This window comes from Harpia harpyja, chromosome 9 (assembly GCF_026419915.1).
Source record: "Harpia harpyja isolate bHarHar1 chromosome 9, bHarHar1 primary haplotype, whole genome shotgun sequence".
In the NCBI taxonomy this organism is placed as follows: Eukaryota; Metazoa; Chordata; class Aves; order Accipitriformes; family Accipitridae; genus Harpia; species Harpia harpyja.
Window position 1 is genome coordinate 117,168 of NC_068948.1, and position 21,222 is coordinate 138,389.

Genomic DNA, 21,222 nt, shown 5'->3' on the forward strand with positions numbered 1-21,222 from the left:
CCGGCCGGAAGCGCTGCGTTTCGGGTGGTTGCTAGGGAACTGGCGAGCCGGAAGTCCCGCCTGCCGAGCCGTGGTCGTTGTTGTTGTGACGGGGACCGTGACAGCGACAGGCCCGGCCGCCCGGCACGAGCCCCCGCCCGCCCGCCCACGGGCCTCGCCGCCGCTGGCTCCGCTTCCCGCCGGCCCGCACCATGAAGTGGATGTTCAAGGAGGACCACGCGCTGGGTAAGGGTGGGCCCGGGCCAGGCGCTGCCCGCCGGCGGCCCCGTCGCCCTCCGTCTCCTGTGTCGCCATCTGCGCCGGGGCCTCCCGACTCTGTGTGCCCCGATCGGCTCCCCGAGCCGGGTGTCATGTCTGTGGGCGGACGGCCGGCTACGGCGCTCGCCGAAGGCTGGCGCGATGCCCGGGGACGGCCTGCCTGAACAGCTGGAGACCCCCTCGGGGGCGGCAAGAGGGTCGCGATCCCCGCAGGCTCCCGTCCCTGCGGGTGCTGCCCTCTCGGCCTAGGACACTGGCGATACTACTACTATGCAATGACTAACTACGAGTTTTGTTCACAGAGCACAGATGTGTCGAGTCGGCAAAAATCCGAGCCAAGTACCCTGACCGTGTCCCGGTGAGTAACCAAGCCAGATTCATCTGAGCACTTAGAGGCAAAGGTGGATACGTTTTTTCCATCCTGCCGTCTCTTCTTTGATCGGATCCTACGAAGTAAACTCACCTTCCCTTTTGTGTTCTTAGATGTTTTAGAGAGGCCCCAAACACATTTAACTAATGCAACATTCCCTCCTCTGCCCCAGTGCATATTGACAAGTAAGCAAGAGCACATGACTTTCTAAACACTTTCCAGGCATGTTTATGGTTTATCAGTGTCCTGGTTTCTTCTAATCGCTATTATATCCCAACAAATACCATCAGTGTCTTGAGGATTCATTCTGTGCCTGATCCTAAGAAAGATCACAAATTTCTTTAAACCTTGACAGTCTTCCATCCTGGCTGTATGAGGAAGGTGATTTTCCCTCATGTATTACATGCCTATAACCAGTCTTATCATGGTGAAGCTCCCCATGCAAACCCTGTTGTTCGAAGAGCCAGTGCAAGCAGTGACCCCTCCTTTCCGCATTAATACCTACCTACCCGCTAAATAGTGAATGACCTCTCCTCTTCACTCCACAATCCCTTTTATCATGTTTCAGTCAGTGAAATGACCACACTGCACATCCTTATGTAACAGCTAGCAACACGTCCACATTCTCAACTTACCTGCTTGTGAGTACAATTTCCCACATCCCATCTGACCACATGCCAGTTAGTGCCGCTCCTGTCTGACCTCTCGGTAAATAACTTATCCGTTAGCGCAGCCCAGAGAAGAACCTGTCATCTCATTGACTTTCTCTGCTGCTGAGTTGCACCTAGTCACAGCATCTTCTCTAGCTGCAGTCTGGCAAGCTGACCTGATCCTTGCCATTCTCTGCTTGGCTAACTACCCCCTCATATATAGACTGTAGCATGCTAATGACCATACATCTCCACAGATACCCATTTGTCCATTTCAGGAATATCCATCATAACCCTAAGGGAAAAAGAGACATTGAAACTCATACTGTGAGTCAAAATTACATGATGCTGTATCAGAAATGGACTGCAAGGTGTGGATGGATACAGAAATTATATCTCACATTGCAGTATGAAGCTTTGTCTGCGCTGATACATGTTTTCTGCTTGATGATTCAGATTGAGCCACGTACCTTTCACAAAATAGTTGGTATCAAATATATTTTTGGCATTTAATAGTCAAAAGTGTTTTCAGACTTAATGTATGTTTCCCGCTTTCCAGGTTATAGCCTGCATCCAGAATGAGGTCAAATTGACTTCAATTCTCAGCTTCTGTATCTGTCCACCTGAATTTAGAGATGTTTCAGTGGTTCAAACCTATTAAAATAATATATGAACAGCCTGCCTCTGTCCTAGGGTAGGCCTTTTAGGAATATGGGAGGTGAAAGAAATTCATGCTTGGTAAGCATTGCAATTTTAAATTTGCCTGGGGAATCAAGTGGTCTAAGGGTTAAAGGTTTTACTAGAAGCAGTTCACCAACAGCCTTGACTTCCAGTTATGACAGTTTCTGCATTATGAAGCTAAAATGCCTAGTGTGTTATTGTAATCTTAAAAAAAAAAAAAGTATCAGTTGTTAAGGCTTACAATATTTCTTTCAGGCTGTTCTTGGTCCTCTCTACAATTTTCTCATACTAAATTGCAAGGGGCAGCTCCTATGCCCTCCTTCTGTTTCTGTAGGCAGACCTGAAGAAAACCCTCTCCAGATCACAAGATAGCATATTTTGTAAATTTACTTGAGCATTACCTGTATGCTGTAGCAATGGGGAACACACAACTGAGGAACGGAGACACTGGAATCTCTTGTAAGGCTTATTTCCCCAGGTGCTGCATTTTTCGTTTAACGACTAGCCTGTGTGGAGCAATAAGCCTCAGGTTCTTTCCACAAATAATACTTAATTCTCCTTCTTCCTGTACCTGTTGCTTTTTGTTTGGTTTTATTTGTGGCCATCTTGCCATCTTTCCATCCTGTAGTAAACTTCTAATTTCCTAATGTATGAAGTAAGATACTCTACTGTCAGTTCAGCATAATACAAAGCAGAAAATAGCATCAGTGAGTCGTACCTTGACAACACTAACAGGGTAGAACAAACAATATGCCTTGGAGTGCAGTTATAGTCAGAATAACACATTAAAAAAAATCCGGTTTCCAGTGATAAAATCAGTGTGTTATTGCAGACCTGAGTCTACAGACATCCTAAAATAGTGATTAACATAGGCAATCTTTTTTTCAAAGTTGCAAACAAAAGCCTGTTGATGCTGCAAACATCATCTTATCTAGGCATCTCTGCTTAGGTTCCTACCTGCTTTCTGTTACCAAAGGCTCCCAGTGTAGGCAGAGAACAGCCAAATTCCTATGGTGGTCTAGCAGCATAAGCATGGGTTGTGAATTTTTATTTATTTTTTTATTTTATTTTTTCCTTACAGCCTACATACTCCATCTGGCTCTCATTCATACATAGCTAAAACCTACACTTTATTAGTATGGCTTCACTGTCACCCTGTAACTTCATCCAATCAACTGAAGCTGTAATCATCTAGTTTTTAGCATCAGATGCATACACCGCTGTATTATCTGGCAGTGTAAGTCTGGTAGAGCAGAGGCACACAGACAAAATCACATCACAGCACCTTTCTGGTGATTTGGTGAAGTGCTCAGCTGGCATCCTTGGCAGGCCAACTGGTATTCCAGGGCATACTGCAGCCATGCTTGGTTTCTCTTCCTTGAGGCATTGTTGAGCCTGGCTGAAATGCATAGTGGCTAGCTGTGGGAAATCAGTAATCATTGCCAGATTAATTATAGAAATGCGGAGAGCATGGATGTCAAATCAAAAGCAGTACTGCAAAGCATTGTAAAAAAATGAATGTGGTCTATAGCCAACTAGAACCTTGCATTATACCACAGTTCACACTGCAACTCATCAGAGTTTTGACTGTATTCATATATAACGTGGCTTCTTCAACTCTGCACTGAGTCACCTGAAGTATGCCTGTGCCCCTCCATAGCATGACGGTTTCTGACGTACTGGTACATGTTGTGTAATGGTACAGTATGCTGCACAGATGAATACAAAAGACTTCAGGGAGAAGATATTAATGAATATTCTGATGCTGTAGATGGAAGCCTGAGCGCTATTTTGGCATCTCTGGTTTCTGCACAACAGGCAAAATGGTAGATTAGATACTAGACTAGGCTGGTGGTTCTGCCTCCCATTTACCTAAATGCTGATTTTTTTTTTTTTAGCTTTAGTGTTACTGAAATTTATTTCTAATATTTCGTCCTTTGTTTTTTCTTTTGCTATATGCCATATCAAGGCAGTTAGTTCTGTCATCTGTTAGGAGCAACTTGGGACATTGTTTAAAGAAGACAGTTAAGTTGGAAGGGTGGAGGTGGTGTGTATATTAAACCTGCATTTCTTTGTGTTGTGGGATTTTAGTCATATGACAATTTAAAAGAGGATAGAGCATGCTTGTTGCAAACTAGAATTCTGTGTAACACAAGATTTCAAGCAATGATGATAACACTTGCATGTCCTCTGAGGAGCGACTAAGGACTCTTGGGTTTGTCTGGTTTGGAGAAAAGGAGGCTGAGGGGTGACCTCATTGGTCTCGCAGCTTCCTGAGGAGGGGATGTGGAGAGGGAGGTGCTGATCTCTCCTCCCTGGGATCCAGTGACAGGACGCCTGGGAATGGTTCAGAGCTGTGTCAGGGGAGGTTCAGACTTGATGTTAGGAAGCATTTCTTTACCAAGAAGGTAATCAAACACTGGAACAGATTTCCTAGAGGCAGTTGATGCCCCATGCCTGTCAGTGTTTAAGACGCCTTTGGACAATGCCCTTAATAACATTAAGGCTTTAATTTTTGGTCAGCCCTGAAGCAGTTAGGCAGTTGGGCTAGATGATTGTTGTAGGTCCCTTGCAACTGAACTATTCAGTTCTATTCTTTCTTTTTACATGGTTATAGTGACAAAAACAAAATAAGCAGCATCTGCACAAAGGGAATGCACTTCCTTAGATCACCTGCTGTTGCTCAGGTATCAGTGCTGCAGTCTAGTTGAATTTTTCATGACTCCACTAGAGCTGAATGGGGCAAGGAAAGAATATAGTTAAATGGATTCCTCAGTTTGTTACTATCAACTGGAGTAAGTGAGAAGACGGAAGTCCTGGACTCCTCCCTTCAATCACCAGTCAGTTTAAGGGTAATGGTGCAGACAAGCCATTCCTAAACCTGAAGTTTTCAAGCTGCCTGTGCTTCAAATGTCTTCATAGACAGCAGTTCCTCTCTTGCCCCTGCCCCCAAGCTTTTGTTGCAGAATACACTATTTTTGGATAGTGCACATGGGGAACTTCAGAATATTTTTGAAAATTAGCCATATTTAAACACAATAGGACATTACTGTCCTGGTATGAATAAATCACAGAACGGTTGAGGTGGGAAGGGACCTCCGGAGGCCACCTGGTCCAACCCCTCCTGCTCAAGCAGGGCCACCTCCAGCCAGCTGCCCAGGACCATGTCTTCTGAGTATCTCCAAGGTGGGAGACGCCACAACCTCTCTGGGCAACCTCTGCCAGCGCTCCGTCACCCGCACGGTAAAAAAGTGTTTCCTGATGTTCAGAGGGAACACCCTGTGTTTCCGTTTGTGCCCGCTGCCTCTTGTCCCGTCACTGGGCACCGCTGAAAACAGCCTGGCTTCATTTTCTTTGCACCGTCCCTTCAGGTATTTAGACACATTGGTAAGATCCCCCTCAGCCTTCTCTTCTCTAGGCTGAACAGTCCCGGCTCTCCCAGCCTTTCCTCACATGAGAGATGCTCCAATCCCTTAGAACATCTTCGAGACCCTTTGTTGGACTCTCTTCGGTATGCCCATGTCTCTCTTGTACCAAGGAGCCCAGAATTGGACACGGCACTCCAGGCTTGGGCTCACCAGTGCCACTACAGGGGTAGGATCACCTCCCTGGACCTGCCGGCGTACTTGGCCTAATGCAGCCCAGGATGCCATTAGCCTTCTTTGCTGCCAGGGCATGCTGCTGGGTCCTGTTCAACTTGAGGTCCACACTGCAGTAATTTCATATCATTGGTGTACAAAAAGTTAAAAAATGTGCGTACTTTCCTGTCATGGGTTTCTTTTAGGCATATTGCATCTTTTTACCCCATGCATAGGAAGTTTTGAGCCTTGTGTATATGATTGTGGGTTTCAGTGCAGTTGTAAAACCAGGTTTTACAGTGCTGAGCCAGTCCTACCTCTCATTTGGTTGCGGTCAAGAAACTTTTTTGTTCCTCCCCTCTGCTCACTGTTGTAAGCCTGTACCAACAAGCGATTTACCGAAGCTGTCTGTTCATACCATTCCTGAAAAGCCTGACCTTCACACCTGCGCTTTACAGGTCATAGTGGAGAAGGTCTCAGGATCTCAGATTGTTGATATCGACAAGAGGAAGTACTTAGTTCCATCTGACATCACCGTGGCCCAGTTCATGTGGATCATCAGGAAGAGGATTCAACTGCCATCTGAGAAAGCAATATTCCTCTTTGTAGACAAGACTGTCCCACAATCCAGGTGAGAGGCTATTCACTTGGTGTTCAGAACCATTTCAGCAAGCCTGTGCGTATCAGAGGGACAGTAGCTCCCCTCTTTGAGGCTTATTTGGTGATTTTGGGAGGTGTTTGGTTACATCTTAATCTCACCATGATAGTTTTTTTTTTCTCATGAGTTTGATAAACATCTTATTTCTTGAGCTAGGCTGAAAGGAAAAGTGACTGAAAAATATATTGTGATTTACTTCCATAGCAAGAGGGTGAGCTCTGGAGTTAATTATGATATCTTTGGTTGAGTGCAAGAACATTTACATCATCAATGCCAAAAACAAACAAACAAAAAAAATCATTCTCGATGTAACAAAAAATTTGCATGTTAAATACTCAAAAGCAAACGCCATAAATTATTCTGAAAAAACATTAACCTGTCAGCTCACAAAGAAATTATGACATTGCAGACTAGTTGCTGTTACTTGTTTTAAAAATTACTTATTTTCTTCTATAAAAACAAAATGCAAAATTACTGTAGAAAGGTTTTTCACATTGCTTTTATATAAGTTTCATTGTTGTCTGCTACATACAGAATAATGTATAGCAGAAGCAGCTACTACAACTGCTTTCTATATGAGATACTTTAACAGTGTTTGAGGAAATGTGGCTTAGATATAATATTATTCTTATTAATCCTTACCTGTGTAATAGTAACAGTCCCTCCAGGTAACCTGTCCAGACTCAGTTAGGAATATTTTTATTTACTTTGTGATACACAACAGGGACCTGCGAGAACCATCTTTTTCTGCTTGTAGGAATGCCTATATGTCATCTTCTTAACAGTGCTGTAGAACTGCTAGGAATAGGAAAGAAGAAAGGGCACATTGTCTCATCTCAGATGTTCGTGATGAGATGTCCCATCTCTGCTGGAAAAATAGGGCCTTGAACCTTCAATATTAATGCAAAAATAATAACCTGTTAACAGATAAACAAAAATCTAATCTGTTAATGGCTTTGCTCCTCTTGTCGGCTGAGTTTATTACATAGGGCACTAACTCTTGACATCCTTCTCCTCCAGAAGTTCTATCTACTACTCACCAATTCCCTTCCATTTCAAGTACCGCCTGCAACTCTTCCCAGCTCCTCTCTTGGGTAAAAAGCCATGATTGTTTTCCCTATCACTCACATTCAGCCTGCATCTTTCAGTTCACTAGCCTTTCCTCAGTCTCAGGGAAGCCAGAGAAAGGCAAGCTGAGGAGGCATCAGTTGTGCAACTGACTGACGTCAGCTGCCCGTTTCATCTGTAGATAGACGGTTGGAGCAGTTGTACTGGCCAAGTAATTGCTTGGGTTTCTTTTTGTTTTCAAAATACAGACATTGCCCTAAAAACTGCAACTGCTTAGACTGTGAAGGCCCACATGCCTATTTAGTTTAAGAAAATTTTCATTTGATCAAATGTTCAAAACCTTATCCACTGAAAAAGCACTAGTTCAGAACTATTTTAAGTCATTGCTTTTTAACAATATAGAAAACAAAGCTTTTACTCCCCAAAACAACCTGGACCTCTAAGAAACGGTCCAAAAGTGCAAGTTTGATAGACTTCGAGACCAGCTGAACATTCAGAACTACACCAGGTGGAGAGAGAAATGAGGCTGCTCACACAAGAAGATATTAGTGCAGCTGCATTCAAGGAAGGTGCTTTCAGGCTATTGATGCTGGTATTAGTCATGGCATCAATAATGGATGATTCAGAACCTGAAATACATTCAGTGACTAATTTCCAATAAAATAAGGAAGCATTCTGACAAATGCATTTGTGAAGAATTAACAAAAACCTAGACACTGCAGAAAACCCAGGATCATTTTGCTAACTTGGGAGTCAACTGCTTTTCATGTATCCTCATTTTTTTATTTTAATTTACACACAGACTTACAAGTTTTAGCTTTATTAATCTTTGTTTATGTGAGGTTCTTACTGTTACCATTTGCAGCTGTCATGATCCAAGCAAATAATTTCTTTTTTTTCCCCCCTTCAAGCCTAACTATGGGACAACTTTATGAGAAGGAAAAGGATGAGGATGGATTCTTGTATGTTGCCTACAGCGGAGAGAACACATTTGGTTTCTGAATGGTGGGTCTTGGCTAGTATACCATCCTGCTGTGTATCTTGTAAATAGCTAATCATTTTCTGTTCTGACATCCACAGAAGTTCCTTCTATATACATGCATTTGTAACTGGATTTATTTCTTAATATATTGATAGGTCTTGTTATATTAGACTGTTAAATTATAAAAAAAAAAAGTTTTGTTGGTTTTTGTGCATTTTTTTTTCTCATGGCTATGAATTCCCAGAGCCTCACTCCTTTGGGGGATACATTTGATGACACTGATTAAATAATCAAGCAAAGTAGTTGGCTACTAAAACATGAAAAGAAGAATATGCATTTATTCTGTTTTGAGGTGTTAGTTTAAGAAAAATAAAAACATTAAATTAGTATTGGGAACAGTGGATTTGATGGCTTATCCTAAGCAGGAACAAGATGCTGATCATGTTGAACTGAGCTAATATGTTCCTCTTTCTCAATTAACAAACAAGTACAATAAAAACTCCTGTCACAAAACAGGCAGTGCTGTCATTTCTTTACCTTAATTTTAGCCAGAAAGTTATACATCACATTTACTAGACACTGTACAGCTTCACAACCTTTAGTATGATGATACAAGGAAGAAACGAGGAGCTATCTGTAGGTTCCAAAACCAAGAGCTACTAGATCTCAGCAGGAGAAGAGCTATGCCTGCCCACAGGCTATCAATGGAGGAGTAAATACCAAGGGCTTTGGAAAGCAGGACCTGGGTGACAAAAACATAGCATGTAAGGAAGGGGCACTTAGGAGAAGGAATGATACAAATAGGAGACCAGAGAGCTGGAGAACTGGAAGGTATAATTTGTACGTGAGAGTTACTGCAGAGAGAGAAATAACTGGTAAGGAGTTCAAATTAAAACAGTTGCCAAAAAAAAAAAAAAAAAAAAAAAGAGCAGTAGTTGTGTTACAGGTAGTTATATAAGTATTGTCCTTTCCAAGTAAAAATTCTGTAGATATTGTAAGGACATTACAGAACCAAGTATGTGAAAGAACAGCTTTCTATACAGCTGAGTGGTGCAGCTGACGCACCCGAGGCATGGGGTGCCATTCAGAGGGACCTAGACAAGCTCAAAGTGGGCCCGTGTGAACCTCATGAGGTTCAACAAGGCCAAGTGCAAGGTCCTGCCCCTGCGTCGGGGCAACCCCCAGTATCAACATAGGCTGGGGGATGAAGGGGTTGAGAGCAGCCATGCAGAGGAGGACTTGGGGGTACCAGTGGATAAAAAGCTGGACATGAGCCGGCAACGTGTGCTCGCAGCCCAGAAAGCCAATTGTATTCTGGGCTGCATCAAAAGAAGCATGGCCAGGAGGTCAAGGGGGGTGATTCTCCTCCTCTACTCCACTCTTGGGGAGGGGGGCAGAAGAAACACCTTATTGACCTAATTGCACCGTACTGGAGTTCAGGCTTTGATATAAAGGGTAACAGTGGGTTGGAAAAGTAGCATCGCTTTGAACTTTCTAAGCCAGCAAGGAAACACTAATTACAGTTTAGATTCCTAATAAAAATTTTACTTCGTTTTCACACTACGTGATACAGAAGAGTTTAGTTTTTAAAATAGTTTAGTCACAGTGGAAATTTTATCACTTTCCGAGCTTAAAGTCATACTAACTCAAACTCCCATGAAGTCACATTATGCCTAGAATTATGTTTGGCTCTACAGTTATTCATGGGTACTGGCAGAAGGACTCCAAAATGAGAAGGTAGGAGCCTGTGAAATGCTGACACTGCTCTATTATCGAGGCTTGTCACAGTAACAGTGCTGCATGTGCTTACTGCATCTGAAAATGTGCTGTTGATTTCAGTAAGCCTTTAATTATTCAGTATAGCACTGCTTTAGTAAACATTCCGTCGCTGCTTCTATCGTGAATTCCTTCCACCCCCCCCCTTTCCACACATTTAGTATTAATGTTTACTCTTAACAGAATTTTTGATTCAGAAGGAAGAAAAGTGGTTTCATTTGTGATTCATTACCAGAAAATGTTCTGTTTCCTTTAAGCTGAAACTTCACAGTTTGTCTATGGTTATCAAGTAATATTTTTTGCTAGCTGTTAACAAGAAAGTAAGAAACGCAACTTACAACTGCTAGATAAAGCTAATTACATGCTAGCACATAGATGTATCTAAACAAAACAAGGGAAGATGAAGTTTTATTCCCAATGTTATGATTGAGGTGACTTTTGGAATACCCTTCATAAGCCACAGATCTACTCTCTTTAACATCTCTGTAGTTATTAGTTTAGATTTAGGAGCCCAGGTACACAAGTAATTCCAGAGAATGCAAGAATAAATGTTCTACAGCGGTAACTTTACTTTTCATCTGCAGATGCACTTAAAATGGCAATAAAACATCAAGAGATTTCCTTTTGAAATGCACAGATTAAATGCATCCCTTTACATAGCACAGTCACTCTTGTAAAATTATCACAAGCATTTGGGTCCCCTATGATCTTTACTTTCTGTTAAACCTTCAGGACTGGGAAGACATTTCAATTTATACACTGAACAGAAAATTAAGAAATACCTCACTATTCCTACAGCAACACTTGTACATCACCTACCTTTAAGCTAACTTGAAATGTCATCTCTGATATAACCAAGCCAGTACTAGATGAATTTAGATGGTCTATCCTCATTATCTTTCTTCCACCTGTAAACCACTGCTGCAACCCTATTATAATGACATTATCAGATTCCTGGGATGGTTATGCTTTGAGAGAAAGAACTGCTACGTCCCTCAACTACATTTGGCTCCCAATTTTACTCCCAACCCCTTTCTTTCCTCCTTACCAACAGTAGCTTCCCAGTAGTAACTCACACTCCATTTCCATACTCACACCTCAAGCATTTTCTCCAGATGGGGTTTCATAACCAGCTAATAGTTTTTAACAAGTGAAAGGAACCCTGACTCTACCTCCTTCTGCCCTCAGCAGCAAAGCCCTAGCTCTTCCTTTCCTCTAATGTTTACTGGGCTTATTGCAAAGCTGATTTAACTTCTAGTGAAAAGCTACGCCTTGTTTTGGGCTCATGGTTTGTTTTTCTACAAAGACAGTAATTTGAATAGTCTTTGATTTACTCTGAACATACTGAGATCAGTAAGCGCTCCAGCCGGTGTAAGGTGAGCAGTGAAAACACACTGTGAAGATCAAAACCTTGCTTTTTCAAAGGTAGTGGGATGCTAGCATGTTGTCTTGTGGAACTGCGGCCTCCAGCTTAGATTGTTTACTTCTACACGTGGACAAAAACACTTGTTTCTATGCTCTGGTTTTGACTTCCTTAAAGATAAGCAGGCGGTCTGCCCTGCCTTCTTACTGTGATTGAAAACAGAATGATTTCTCCAATAGTGAAACTGTTAAAGACATACCACTCAAAATACAGATTACAGTTTCTTTGTTCTGGCAAATAGAGACCATTGGTCCCCACACTAGTTTTGGAAAGTCAAGGACCTATCTGGGTAACACAAATACGCTCTGTAGAGCATTTCACACATGCCTTGGGAATCTTGGTGCCCTCATACGCTCTGCTGCTCCCATTACCAATTGTTTGGTTGTCCTCATTAACCATGCACTGTGGGCACTTCATTCCCCCTACTTCACCTCCCCACAACACTGCTCCCCTGTGGCAGAGTCTATGCATTCTACTGTCCTCCCTACACCTTGCCTATCTCTGTTTTTCAGTGTCAGCTATTCCAGTGCAAAGGAGTGATAGAAGCTTGGAACATGTCAACTGCCACCTTCCAGGAGCAGTTCTTCCAAAGATCTGCTGACAAGGATGAAAGTTTAGTTTGCTACCTCTTCCAAAAGCAGAGACTGTGTCGTGTCTTCTCTCTGCATTTTTCCCTTCTGATTTTTAGAGCGGTTTCTCAGTACTGCCTACAGCATTTGCTGACATTTTGGAATTAAACAGATGCAGCATTTAAATACTTCCTTTCAATCCCAGACATGCCAGAGAGGGAAAGGAGCTAAAACAAAGCAGCATTTAAAAAGCTGAGGGGCTAAGCCTGCAGGAGCTTATACTCCCTCTCTTCGTGTATTCATTGACTTACTCTAGGCTTAAATAGGTCCTCAACTCCATCCAAAAAATGAGGTTAATATCAGTGTTCAGCACCTCTAGAACTACTTTTAAACCTGTTAAGTAGCAGAAAGCAGCAGTCTACGGTTCACAAGTATTTTACAAATGCACGGGAAAATCTTACCAGGAACAATCTCTCCTAACAGCCAGGCTCGAATTTTAGGAAAGAGTTAAAAGAATTTACATCATATAACTGCTCATCTGAAAACTAGTCTGACGCCAAGACTACAGAACAACTAGCCTTATATAACCCATTTTAATATTGCAGCTGGATAGGAAATGGGAACATTCCAGTCTGGCCAGCAGGGTCACTACAGGCCTTGTTGATTAACAAAGGGAAACTAGGTACATTAAGGTATAGTTTCTGCAAGATTTCAGGGAAGGACAAATTTACTGGTTATCTCTTTAGGTACGCTACAGGACTCTGCCCTTGGAATGCTGTTTGCTCAATTACAATAACTGCTACCATTTCTCTTCAGCAGTTCACCCTGTAGCCCATCTGCAATGGCATCTGGCCGTTTTTCATCCTCTGATGACTACTAACGCAAGTCACCGTTCTCCATAATCCTCTGCCCTCTACAAACACATACAGCAACTCCCCCCCCTCACCAATACAACTGTTCTTTCTGCATTTTAGTGCTGGATTTGAGAGGACAGGCTTATACACACAGAATTCAAGTTCTTTGTTATTTATTCAACGAGTAAGAGAGAACTATTCTTATTTGAGAAGTCAACCCAAGTGTGAAGTAAAAGGATTTGCTGTAATCAAGTCTCAGACTGCAACGTGATATGTACTGTTTGGTCCTGTATGTAGCTCAGTAGGCTGACTGTAAAGGCTGTTTGGAGAACTGTTGTGCCCATTTTTCAAATCCAGAACTATAGTAAGATACCAAAGAACAGAAAAGCAAAATCATTAAAGAATTCTTAAGTTCTAAATTATCCACTTCTTTCATCCTGCCATTGCCTTGTCCAAACATTTTATGAATTGTAGTTTACAACAGAAAAAGTGCAAAAGGGGAGTGTGCTCAGCAGCAGTTACATAGTCCTGCTCACAAAAGGCAACAATTGGGACAGAAAGTTTAAGGAGGATTACCCACTGTTTCCCCACAGCTCACAACGTTGACGGTTTTGCCATGCAGATGTTATGTGGTAATAAAACACAAAGGCTGCCAGAGACTACTTCCAGTCCCCCCCAAAGCATCTCCACCTTTGCCAGGCTGTTAATGAACACTTGCCAGGAAACAGTGACATAAATGGCTAAGGCATCCCTGCTTTTAATTAACCACGTATCACAGGGGGACAGGGGGATGGACAGTGCTTGAAACAGTAGAAAGTAGGTAAATGTTTGCCTGGAATTAGACAGGATTGACAGGTTTGAACCGGGTAATTCAGGAGGTATCTTTCCTGCCCATGGAAGCAAAGCAGTTCAAGGGGTATCTGGCAAAGTCCTGAAATTAAGAGAGATGCGTGGAATATCATAAGTGGTATTATTTGGCACAGCCTTCTCCCCAGCACTCTTTTGCTTCTGCTTTGGGTATATTTAGTAAATAGAAGTTTATATGAAGGACTGCCAGAAAAAAGACCCTTTAACAGAACTAGTATTTCCAGTCAGAAGCAATGGGGCTGGGGACACGGAAAATTCTTCCAGGCAACAGACAAGGAGAGCCAAGAGTTATAAAAATACTACTTACTATACATTAGGGTTGTCCCAGCAACAAAAAAACAACCATAACATTATGAAGAGTGAAAGAAAAAAGCAGCACTAATATTTTACAATGACATCCTTTCTTCCATAGCACTGCTTCAATTTCAGTTGACATTACTTCCACTGCAATGGACTATGGCCGATAGATCATATCCTCAGATAACAGAGGATAGCACATCACTGCTTCCTTTCTTTTGGAGGCATATTGTTTCATGCAGCTCAGAACTTTAAGTCTGCAATGATCCTTTTCTATATTTCAATAAAAAGGGAGCTTCAACTCAACCAAAATAAAGACTTCTCTAAATTGCTTTCCTTTTCACCCTTGTCTCCTTACAGCACATGAACTAGAGGACATCTTTTCCTGGCCCTTGAATTGCAGACGTATCTGCTGTGCACCAGGGCTTATTGCTGGATTTACATAGCCACATGTAGTCTCATGTGAAGTGCAGGTATTCCGTGGCATTCTTGACCCAACCCAGCAGGGCTTGGCTACGCAGCACTTTCCAGGCTTCTTGGTAATTTAATGCAGCTTCCTTGTAGTCCCAGTAAGTTTCTAGAGTCTTCATCCTGACAGAAAATGCACAACAACAAAAACATTTCTATTATCCTACTGGATGGAATGTTACAAAATGAAAAAACCAATCAAACATCTAAGAACATGATGATGCCCTATGAGCTCTTTCATGCTACTAAGTGAAATTCTCTTGTGCTTCCAGGGAGACTTGGAGAGGCCTAGGCCCTGAAGCGAGTGTATCTAGACATTGTCAGCAGTCTTCCAAAAGGAAGCAAAACTCCTCCTCTACCATGCTTCATACCCACTATCCAGCAATAGAAGTGTCAGTGTTTGACAATAGGTTACAGAAAACTTCTCTGATAGCAAAAAATGTTGACACAAAGCAGAAAAGGTGGCTAGAGACAGGCACTTTGATTTGGATGGAAGTAGCCTTGTTTTGCTAGAAGAACGGATACGATTGCTGGCTGGAAGGGAAGGGAACAAGGACAAACAGGACAGTTTTTCTTTTCCAAACACAAAACAATGGGGAAGTGCGAGACAAAGGAGAAAATATTTTTTAATCTTCTCCCTGAAGCAAAAGAGACTCAGCTTTTTTGGTGCTCTGTTCCCCTTCCTGCTGCTCCCCACAATCTCAGCAGAACCCTTGTTCACTCTGCTGAGTGCATTATACCATTGATTTTCAAAATAGGGAAATTCAGGTCAAGAGTATCTGAACACAAGTGCCTCTAAGACAACTTCATCAATACTTTTTCCCTTTCCTTGCACTCCTTTCCCAGCCTCTTTCGTCTCCTTTTGCCAAACAGTCTGTCAGCCACATGTGGCACGTAATGTTTATACATTCAACCCAATATGAAGGGAAGATCATAGGCAACATGACCTTCATCAAGAAAGAGGAAGAGCCAAACTACTATAGGAACCCTAATCTAAAACATCTGAGAACCACTGCAACTAAAGGCAATATTGACCACCACCACCTACCCCCAAAAAAACCCCAACGAACCTCAAAAAACTAACAGCAGACCACCCGAAGCTGTATTTCAGGCATTCAGCTATAAATGTATTTCTAGAACACTGTGACATGCATAGCAAGCCTTGAGATATTATCTATCCTGCAGACCTTAGGTTCAGAAAGTGCAAGAGTGGACAACCTGTCTATGCCATTGCTGAACGTGGGAGATGTATACTCTTTTACAAACCTGCCTGCACTCTTGTCACAGCTAATCCATTTTGCTTTCGTTACCTCTTTTGCATTAATCTAACTCTGTGAAACTATCCTCCGAGCTGCTCTGGAAAGTTCCATGGAAGGGCCCATTGCAACTCTCCTCCACCTGGCCAGTGGAACAGTCACAGAACATTATTATCAATGGTGGATCATGGTTTAGGAGCATCACTGAACAGGCAAAAGACCAGCAACTACCTGCATAAGCAGCATTCAGGAAACAACACAGGTCCAAGAAGGGCCAAGGTCAACCTACCACAACCAGGTCCAAATCCCTAGTGTAGGTAAGCTCTTCCTCTCCCAGGTACTCCAGCTTGTACCTCAGACATGGTACAAACCACTTGCATCTTCTCCTCCACCTCTCTGGGGAGCAATATGCACGCTTACACTCAAGGATAATGACTGAATCATTCTTTAGGAAGAAACTCTCTTATGCTAGCACGCTTCTTGCACTTAAAGTACATCTGACATACTTAAGACTTTGACCCTGCCCTTCACTATAAATGCATCTAATGACTTATATTTGTCCTTTATCATAGAATAGCTAATTATCAGATGCTGGTTACATCTTCAAATCACAGCTACTTGTACTTATGAGGGCACATTTAGGATTGTCAAAGATCAAAAAAGAATTACACAACACAGATTTTTCCACTGACCCAATCCTGTTAAAGGTGAAACAGCTGTTTTCCTTGCATTTGCTGCAGATGCATATATATAGATATACATCCAGATGAAGATAGATCGATATATTCCACCTGCCACTAAGCCAAGAACGAGACTCCAATGCCTAGCTGTTCTTCATTTCTCCCTTGCTAAATCTTGCTCTTTTTCCTGCATCTGCTGGCAAATCAATGGCTCTTCAACTCATATCCGGCAATCTGATTCAATTTAACTAAAACACATGTGGGATTTTTCTAACCTAGATTATTCCAACAGACCTTTGCTTGGAAACTGTTACAGTAGACAGTAACGGAAAACATAGCTAGCACAAAAGCAGGATAGACAGTAAGGAGCAGCTCAGTATTTTCACCCCACTGTAGCAGCTATAAAAGCGCATGTGACTGCAGCCTCTTGGGGTCTCATTCTCCAAGCAGACAATATCACTCCAGGATTTAACAGTGGATGCAAGAGAAAGCCGCGTCTTGAACAGCTTTCTCAAAGAGCTGCCAAAAATCAAAGATTTATTTAATTCATGCTCAACTTCTGCATTAAGCTTCTAAGAAATTTTCAACATATATACAGGAAAAACGCTTTCACATTTGAAGTACATTACATCTGCCTAAAAACCTCACATGATTTGACTGTATCTCAGCTTTGGTTGGGCCATTAAGGCTCTGAGCATTAGTAATGAAAAACCTGTGACTTTTTTGGCACAAGTGAACACTAGTTTGCTGCCCCAGGCAAAGTCCAGTACAATCATACGATCTCCAGCCTATCCAGGTTTGCCTGACTACATTCCTTTTACGTTTCCCTTTACTATTTCAATCTTGCCCCTACACTACTGTGTAAGAGAGAGACAGAGTGATTCCGATGGCCGTGCGCCAGAGACGTGAGAGGTGATGCACAGATTTCATTCTGAAAGGTATCACGCTCTGGGAAAAAGCTTTACACAAATCACCATTGTGCTTTAAAACGTTCATGTGCTCAGGCATGTGCAAAGCTGAGCAGAAATGGGCTCACAAGCAAGGCAGCCTGCAAAGAAAAGCAATACGCTGCTGCGATACTTTCTTCTTGGCAACAAACCCTACCTTTAACCCCATATTCAGTTTCAAACATTTACATTCAACCCATAATGTACTTTTGAGATTACAGACATATTGCACAAGAAAAATGTTGACATAAGCACAAGGCATCAACCAAAACATTCCTCTTACACAAAAATTAATGAATCGCATCTAAGAGGGCAAAAGCTCACAGATCTTCAATATATAAAAATCTGTTGCGAATCCATAACGATAGGAGGCCAGGAAACCATACTTGGCCTGATGCTATTAGTATCTTCTTCAATGCTTCAGATAAAACGCAGTCATTACAGGCAAACTTTGTAATTGACACCAATTGTTAAGAAGATACAGAAAAAGTCACAGAGTGAGCTAACTCAGTGAGTTCCACTAAAATACAAGTAGTTTTAACAGTAATGTAAGGTTTTGCAGCATTTGGAAGACTGTTACTGCATTGCTCTGTCTAGCTCGGGAGACCAGATTTTCAAAATATTATTGAAAAATTGGAAAATGAGCTTTGTGGCTTTTTCCAATGTCATCTGAAACGTGGAAAAAATTAATCACAGAGAGGAAAAGATGTAGAAGCTCAATAGAGTAATTACAAAAAAAAAAAAAGATCAAGTCTTGAGATAATTATGACAGGTAAGTATTTTCATGGGGCAGAAAATACTACTTAATAAAAGGCTCTTCAATCCAGCAAAGACCTAACAAGCACCTGTGATGTGCAGTATAGAAAAGATTTTCTTAGATCAGAGGACCTAACTGTCTCACAGGCCTCTATGGAGCGGTAGGACCATCACAGGAATTGTTTAATGTGCAAAATTTAAAAAGAAAATTCAAAAGCGACTAGAAAATTGCAACAAAATTCTTGCCAAATGTGGTGGTTGTGGGTTTTTTTAATTGGAGAACAGCAGTAACAGTGAAACTGCACCTCTCTCATTACAGTTACTTTCACTAGGCTGATACTTCCTTACAATCATCCTCACTCACTCCAGCAGCAAATATTTAGCGGTCATCTGGCAGAATCCTTTTGTTTTTCACAAATGAACACTGGCAAAAAGCGTTAAACATGAAGCCCAAGTGAAGGTTCTATATTCAGTCTAGATATTTAAATCTTAAAGCTATCTGAAAGTCCTTGCGCTCCTCTGCACAATGGCCCACTTGCTCCAGTTAGGTGTCACTGGAACTGAAATCATCCATACTGCAGACTGAATGGGAAGAAGGAAGAAAACACAGTCTTAATTGTGATGGCTCCTGACTACAATTTAAGAGAAAAGAGGATCAGTCATCCATTTAACAAGCCCAGCAAGAAACTTGGGACAGGTTTATGTTACAAAGTCTCCCTCAGATTCAGACAAAGGGTTGCACAGCCAGCCACACCTTGCACAAACAGCAATGCGTGGTGACTCTGTACGGTGGATGCCACTGTATGACAAAAGAAGGCTTTCGCTTCTTCAGGTGATGAACAAGGCATGTTTTTTTCTACCAGCAGGGTAAAAAAACAACAATGCAAAAATCCTCCTTTGCCATATTGCCACCAAGTGACCTGTAAACAACAAGAATACTGCAGAGGTTTTTACATAACAATTCAGATTAGCAATGGCACACTGCCCAATGGTGTGTCATCATGCCTTTGACAGTGAGCATGGAAAACATGAGAAAAAAAAAAAAAAAGATGTATTTACATACCAGTAATTTCAAAACATTAACACAAAATTGCATGTGAGAGGGAGTCAACAGAAGAGAATGAAGTATGGCAGGTGGAGGTAACAGGTTATAAAGAAACAAATAACATTTTAGATAGTCTAGCTAGAGAGATGAGTGAGAATTTAAGTGAGGCACAGAAGAGAGAGATCATAGAAATTATCAGAAAGGAAGAAAAGAAAGTGGGACAGCACAATACAGCACTATCTGGCTCTTGGTGAAGAAGTAGCTAATGCCAGCCAAACACCACCTCCTTCTCACAGTCTCAGCTGAAAGCAAATAACCTAAATCCTGAAAAAAACAACTGCTGAATGTTATGCTTAGCATCTTAGCTAAGCTACACCACTACAAATTCCTAAACTTGACTTTTAGGAGAGCCAGTGAAGTTCTGTCCCAGTAGGCTCTCTACCTGTTCCAATTTAACAGTGCCAGCACTGATCCACTGGAGAGAAGTGAAGAATGAAAGAGAAAGGAAGGCACAAAAAGCAGGAGAAGCAGCTTTAGACACAGAAAAGAAGAAACCAAAAGAACATCAGAAGCAGTATGCTAGTTCCATGTAGCTTTAACTGCCCCAGTATCTCTAGGTCTGACAGTGGACAACCATAGATGAAGGAAGGGTTAAGTAAAGTATGATCCTTGTCCTAATATAGCCTACAACTACCAAGACAAGCTGTTCAGCAAATCTGAAAGGACTACAGAATTAGATTCCCTTGATGGAGCGGAAAGGATGGGAGGCAAGACACCAAAAAGTGGACTAGAAGAGGCAGGGCAGGAACTTGGGGACGAAGTCAGAAAAGGAAACTGGGTGACAGCATAGCACTAGAGCCAACCATTGGTGGGAGGAGATGACAAGATATATCTGAATGGGAAGAAAATGCAAAACTGGGTAACAGTTAAATACACAGAAGTTTAGAGGAAACAATTTGAGAGTGGGGCATTTCTTATCTGAAGTCCACTCAAATTCAGACTACAAGGCGGAAAGGAAGAAAACGGAAGAAAACACATCAGAATATTGTGTAGAAAGGGAAAGGGAAGAAGGAGGAAACAGCAATACGAAGACATTTTTTTATTTTGCTTTTTAAGTGAAGAGTAGGAAAAACAAAGACTTCAGAAGGAAAGCAACTGGACAAACTGACTGGTGAGCTAGCACCTCTACTGTAAAAATAGAGTTTGTGCAGCCTAAAAATGATGCCACATCTGCAAATCAGCTGGACTTTGTCAGGAGAAGCCCAGACAGAAAAATGGTAGAGGACAAAAAAGTCAAAGGAAATTACAAAGCCACTGGAGTCTAGAAAAGCCCTGAGGTGAAGTGACTTTATGTAAGCAGCACATGATCAGCACAATGAGTACCCAACAACGCACCAGCTCACACTCTATTCTGAGGAAATTATGATGGCTATACAAGTGAGGACAATCTCCCACACAAAAGAAGCTAATAATTTTTTATTTAAAACTGAATTAAGTGGAAAGTGTATCTCTACTTATAGAATCAGTTGAAACCATTTCAGCAACAGCACGGCTCATGTTGACATCAGAACTTTAAAATAGTTATGAGACAGTTCTACAGACACAGAAGGTAACTGCAATCTTTAATTCACAAAACTCAAAAGCAAGCAAGAGCTAGTAATTAAAGATCCAGGGTGCGCTTGCTTTGGCTAAATTCATGTCATGTCTTGGTACCAAGAAAGGCAGAAATGGCCTATCTCCCCTACTTCCAGCCACACATATCTCCTACTTCCTTTGCATGCATTTTATTATCTGTTTTAGCTTTCCATGAGCCAATTCAGCTCATTAGTCCAACAGAAAACACAGAAGACAAGGAAATTGTTTTCTACCACATTAGCTAGTTGAACTGGCTCACTATAAGGTTGGAAAAGTGCTACTGATACAAGACAGAAAACAGGAATCTGCAGCCACTAGCAGCAGAGACTGCTGCAGGACCATCCTCATCAGCAGCTACAAGCAGTTAAATTAGCTCAAGAGCTGGTATAATTGCATCCCAGAGC

General features: G+C 41.9%; 2 protein-coding genes across 14 annotated transcripts in view; one reads left to right on the top strand and one right to left on the bottom strand.

The window, feature by feature from the left end:
* Positions 1 to 45: 45 nt before the first annotated feature.
* Positions 46 to 8,758, top strand: GABARAPL2 (GABA type A receptor associated protein like 2). The gene is made up of 4 exons (XM_052796406.1): positions 46 to 225; positions 561 to 616; positions 5,996 to 6,168; positions 8,175 to 8,758. Exons 1-4 carry the CDS (start codon positions 192 to 194, stop codon positions 8,263 to 8,265), a joined length of 354 nt encoding a protein of 117 aa, XP_052652366.1. The 5' UTR covers positions 46 to 191; the 3' UTR covers positions 8,266 to 8,758.
* ADAT1 (adenosine deaminase tRNA specific 1) overlaps positions 6,794 to 21,222 on the bottom strand; it is a 33,060-nt gene continuing 18,631 nt past the window's right edge. For 11 of the 13 annotated variants that reach the window (XM_052796402.1, XM_052796400.1, XM_052796393.1 and 8 more), the window contains one exon: positions 9,769 to 14,622. In XM_052796402.1, the coding sequence (XP_052652362.1) occupies positions 14,490 to 14,622 (133 nt within the window). In that variant the 3' untranslated portion in view covers positions 9,769 to 14,489. Of the gene's footprint in view, positions 6,994 to 9,768; positions 14,623 to 21,222 lie in introns of those variants that run through there. The other 2 variants (XM_052796396.1, XM_052796392.1) reach the window with 1 other exon arrangement.

Excerpts from the sequence above, each read along its gene's own strand:
- GABARAPL2 (XM_052796406.1), top strand. The coding sequence starts at position 192 with ATGAAGTGGATGTTCAAGGAGGACCACGCGCTGG. Across the intron at positions 617-5,995 it reads AGTACCCTGACCGTGTCCCG|GTCATAGTGGAGAAGGTCTC; the intron begins GTGAGTAACCAA and ends TGCGCTTTACAG. Across the intron at positions 6,169-8,174 it reads AAGACTGTCCCACAATCCAG|CCTAACTATGGGACAACTTT; the intron begins GTGAGAGGCTAT and ends CCCCCCTTCAAG.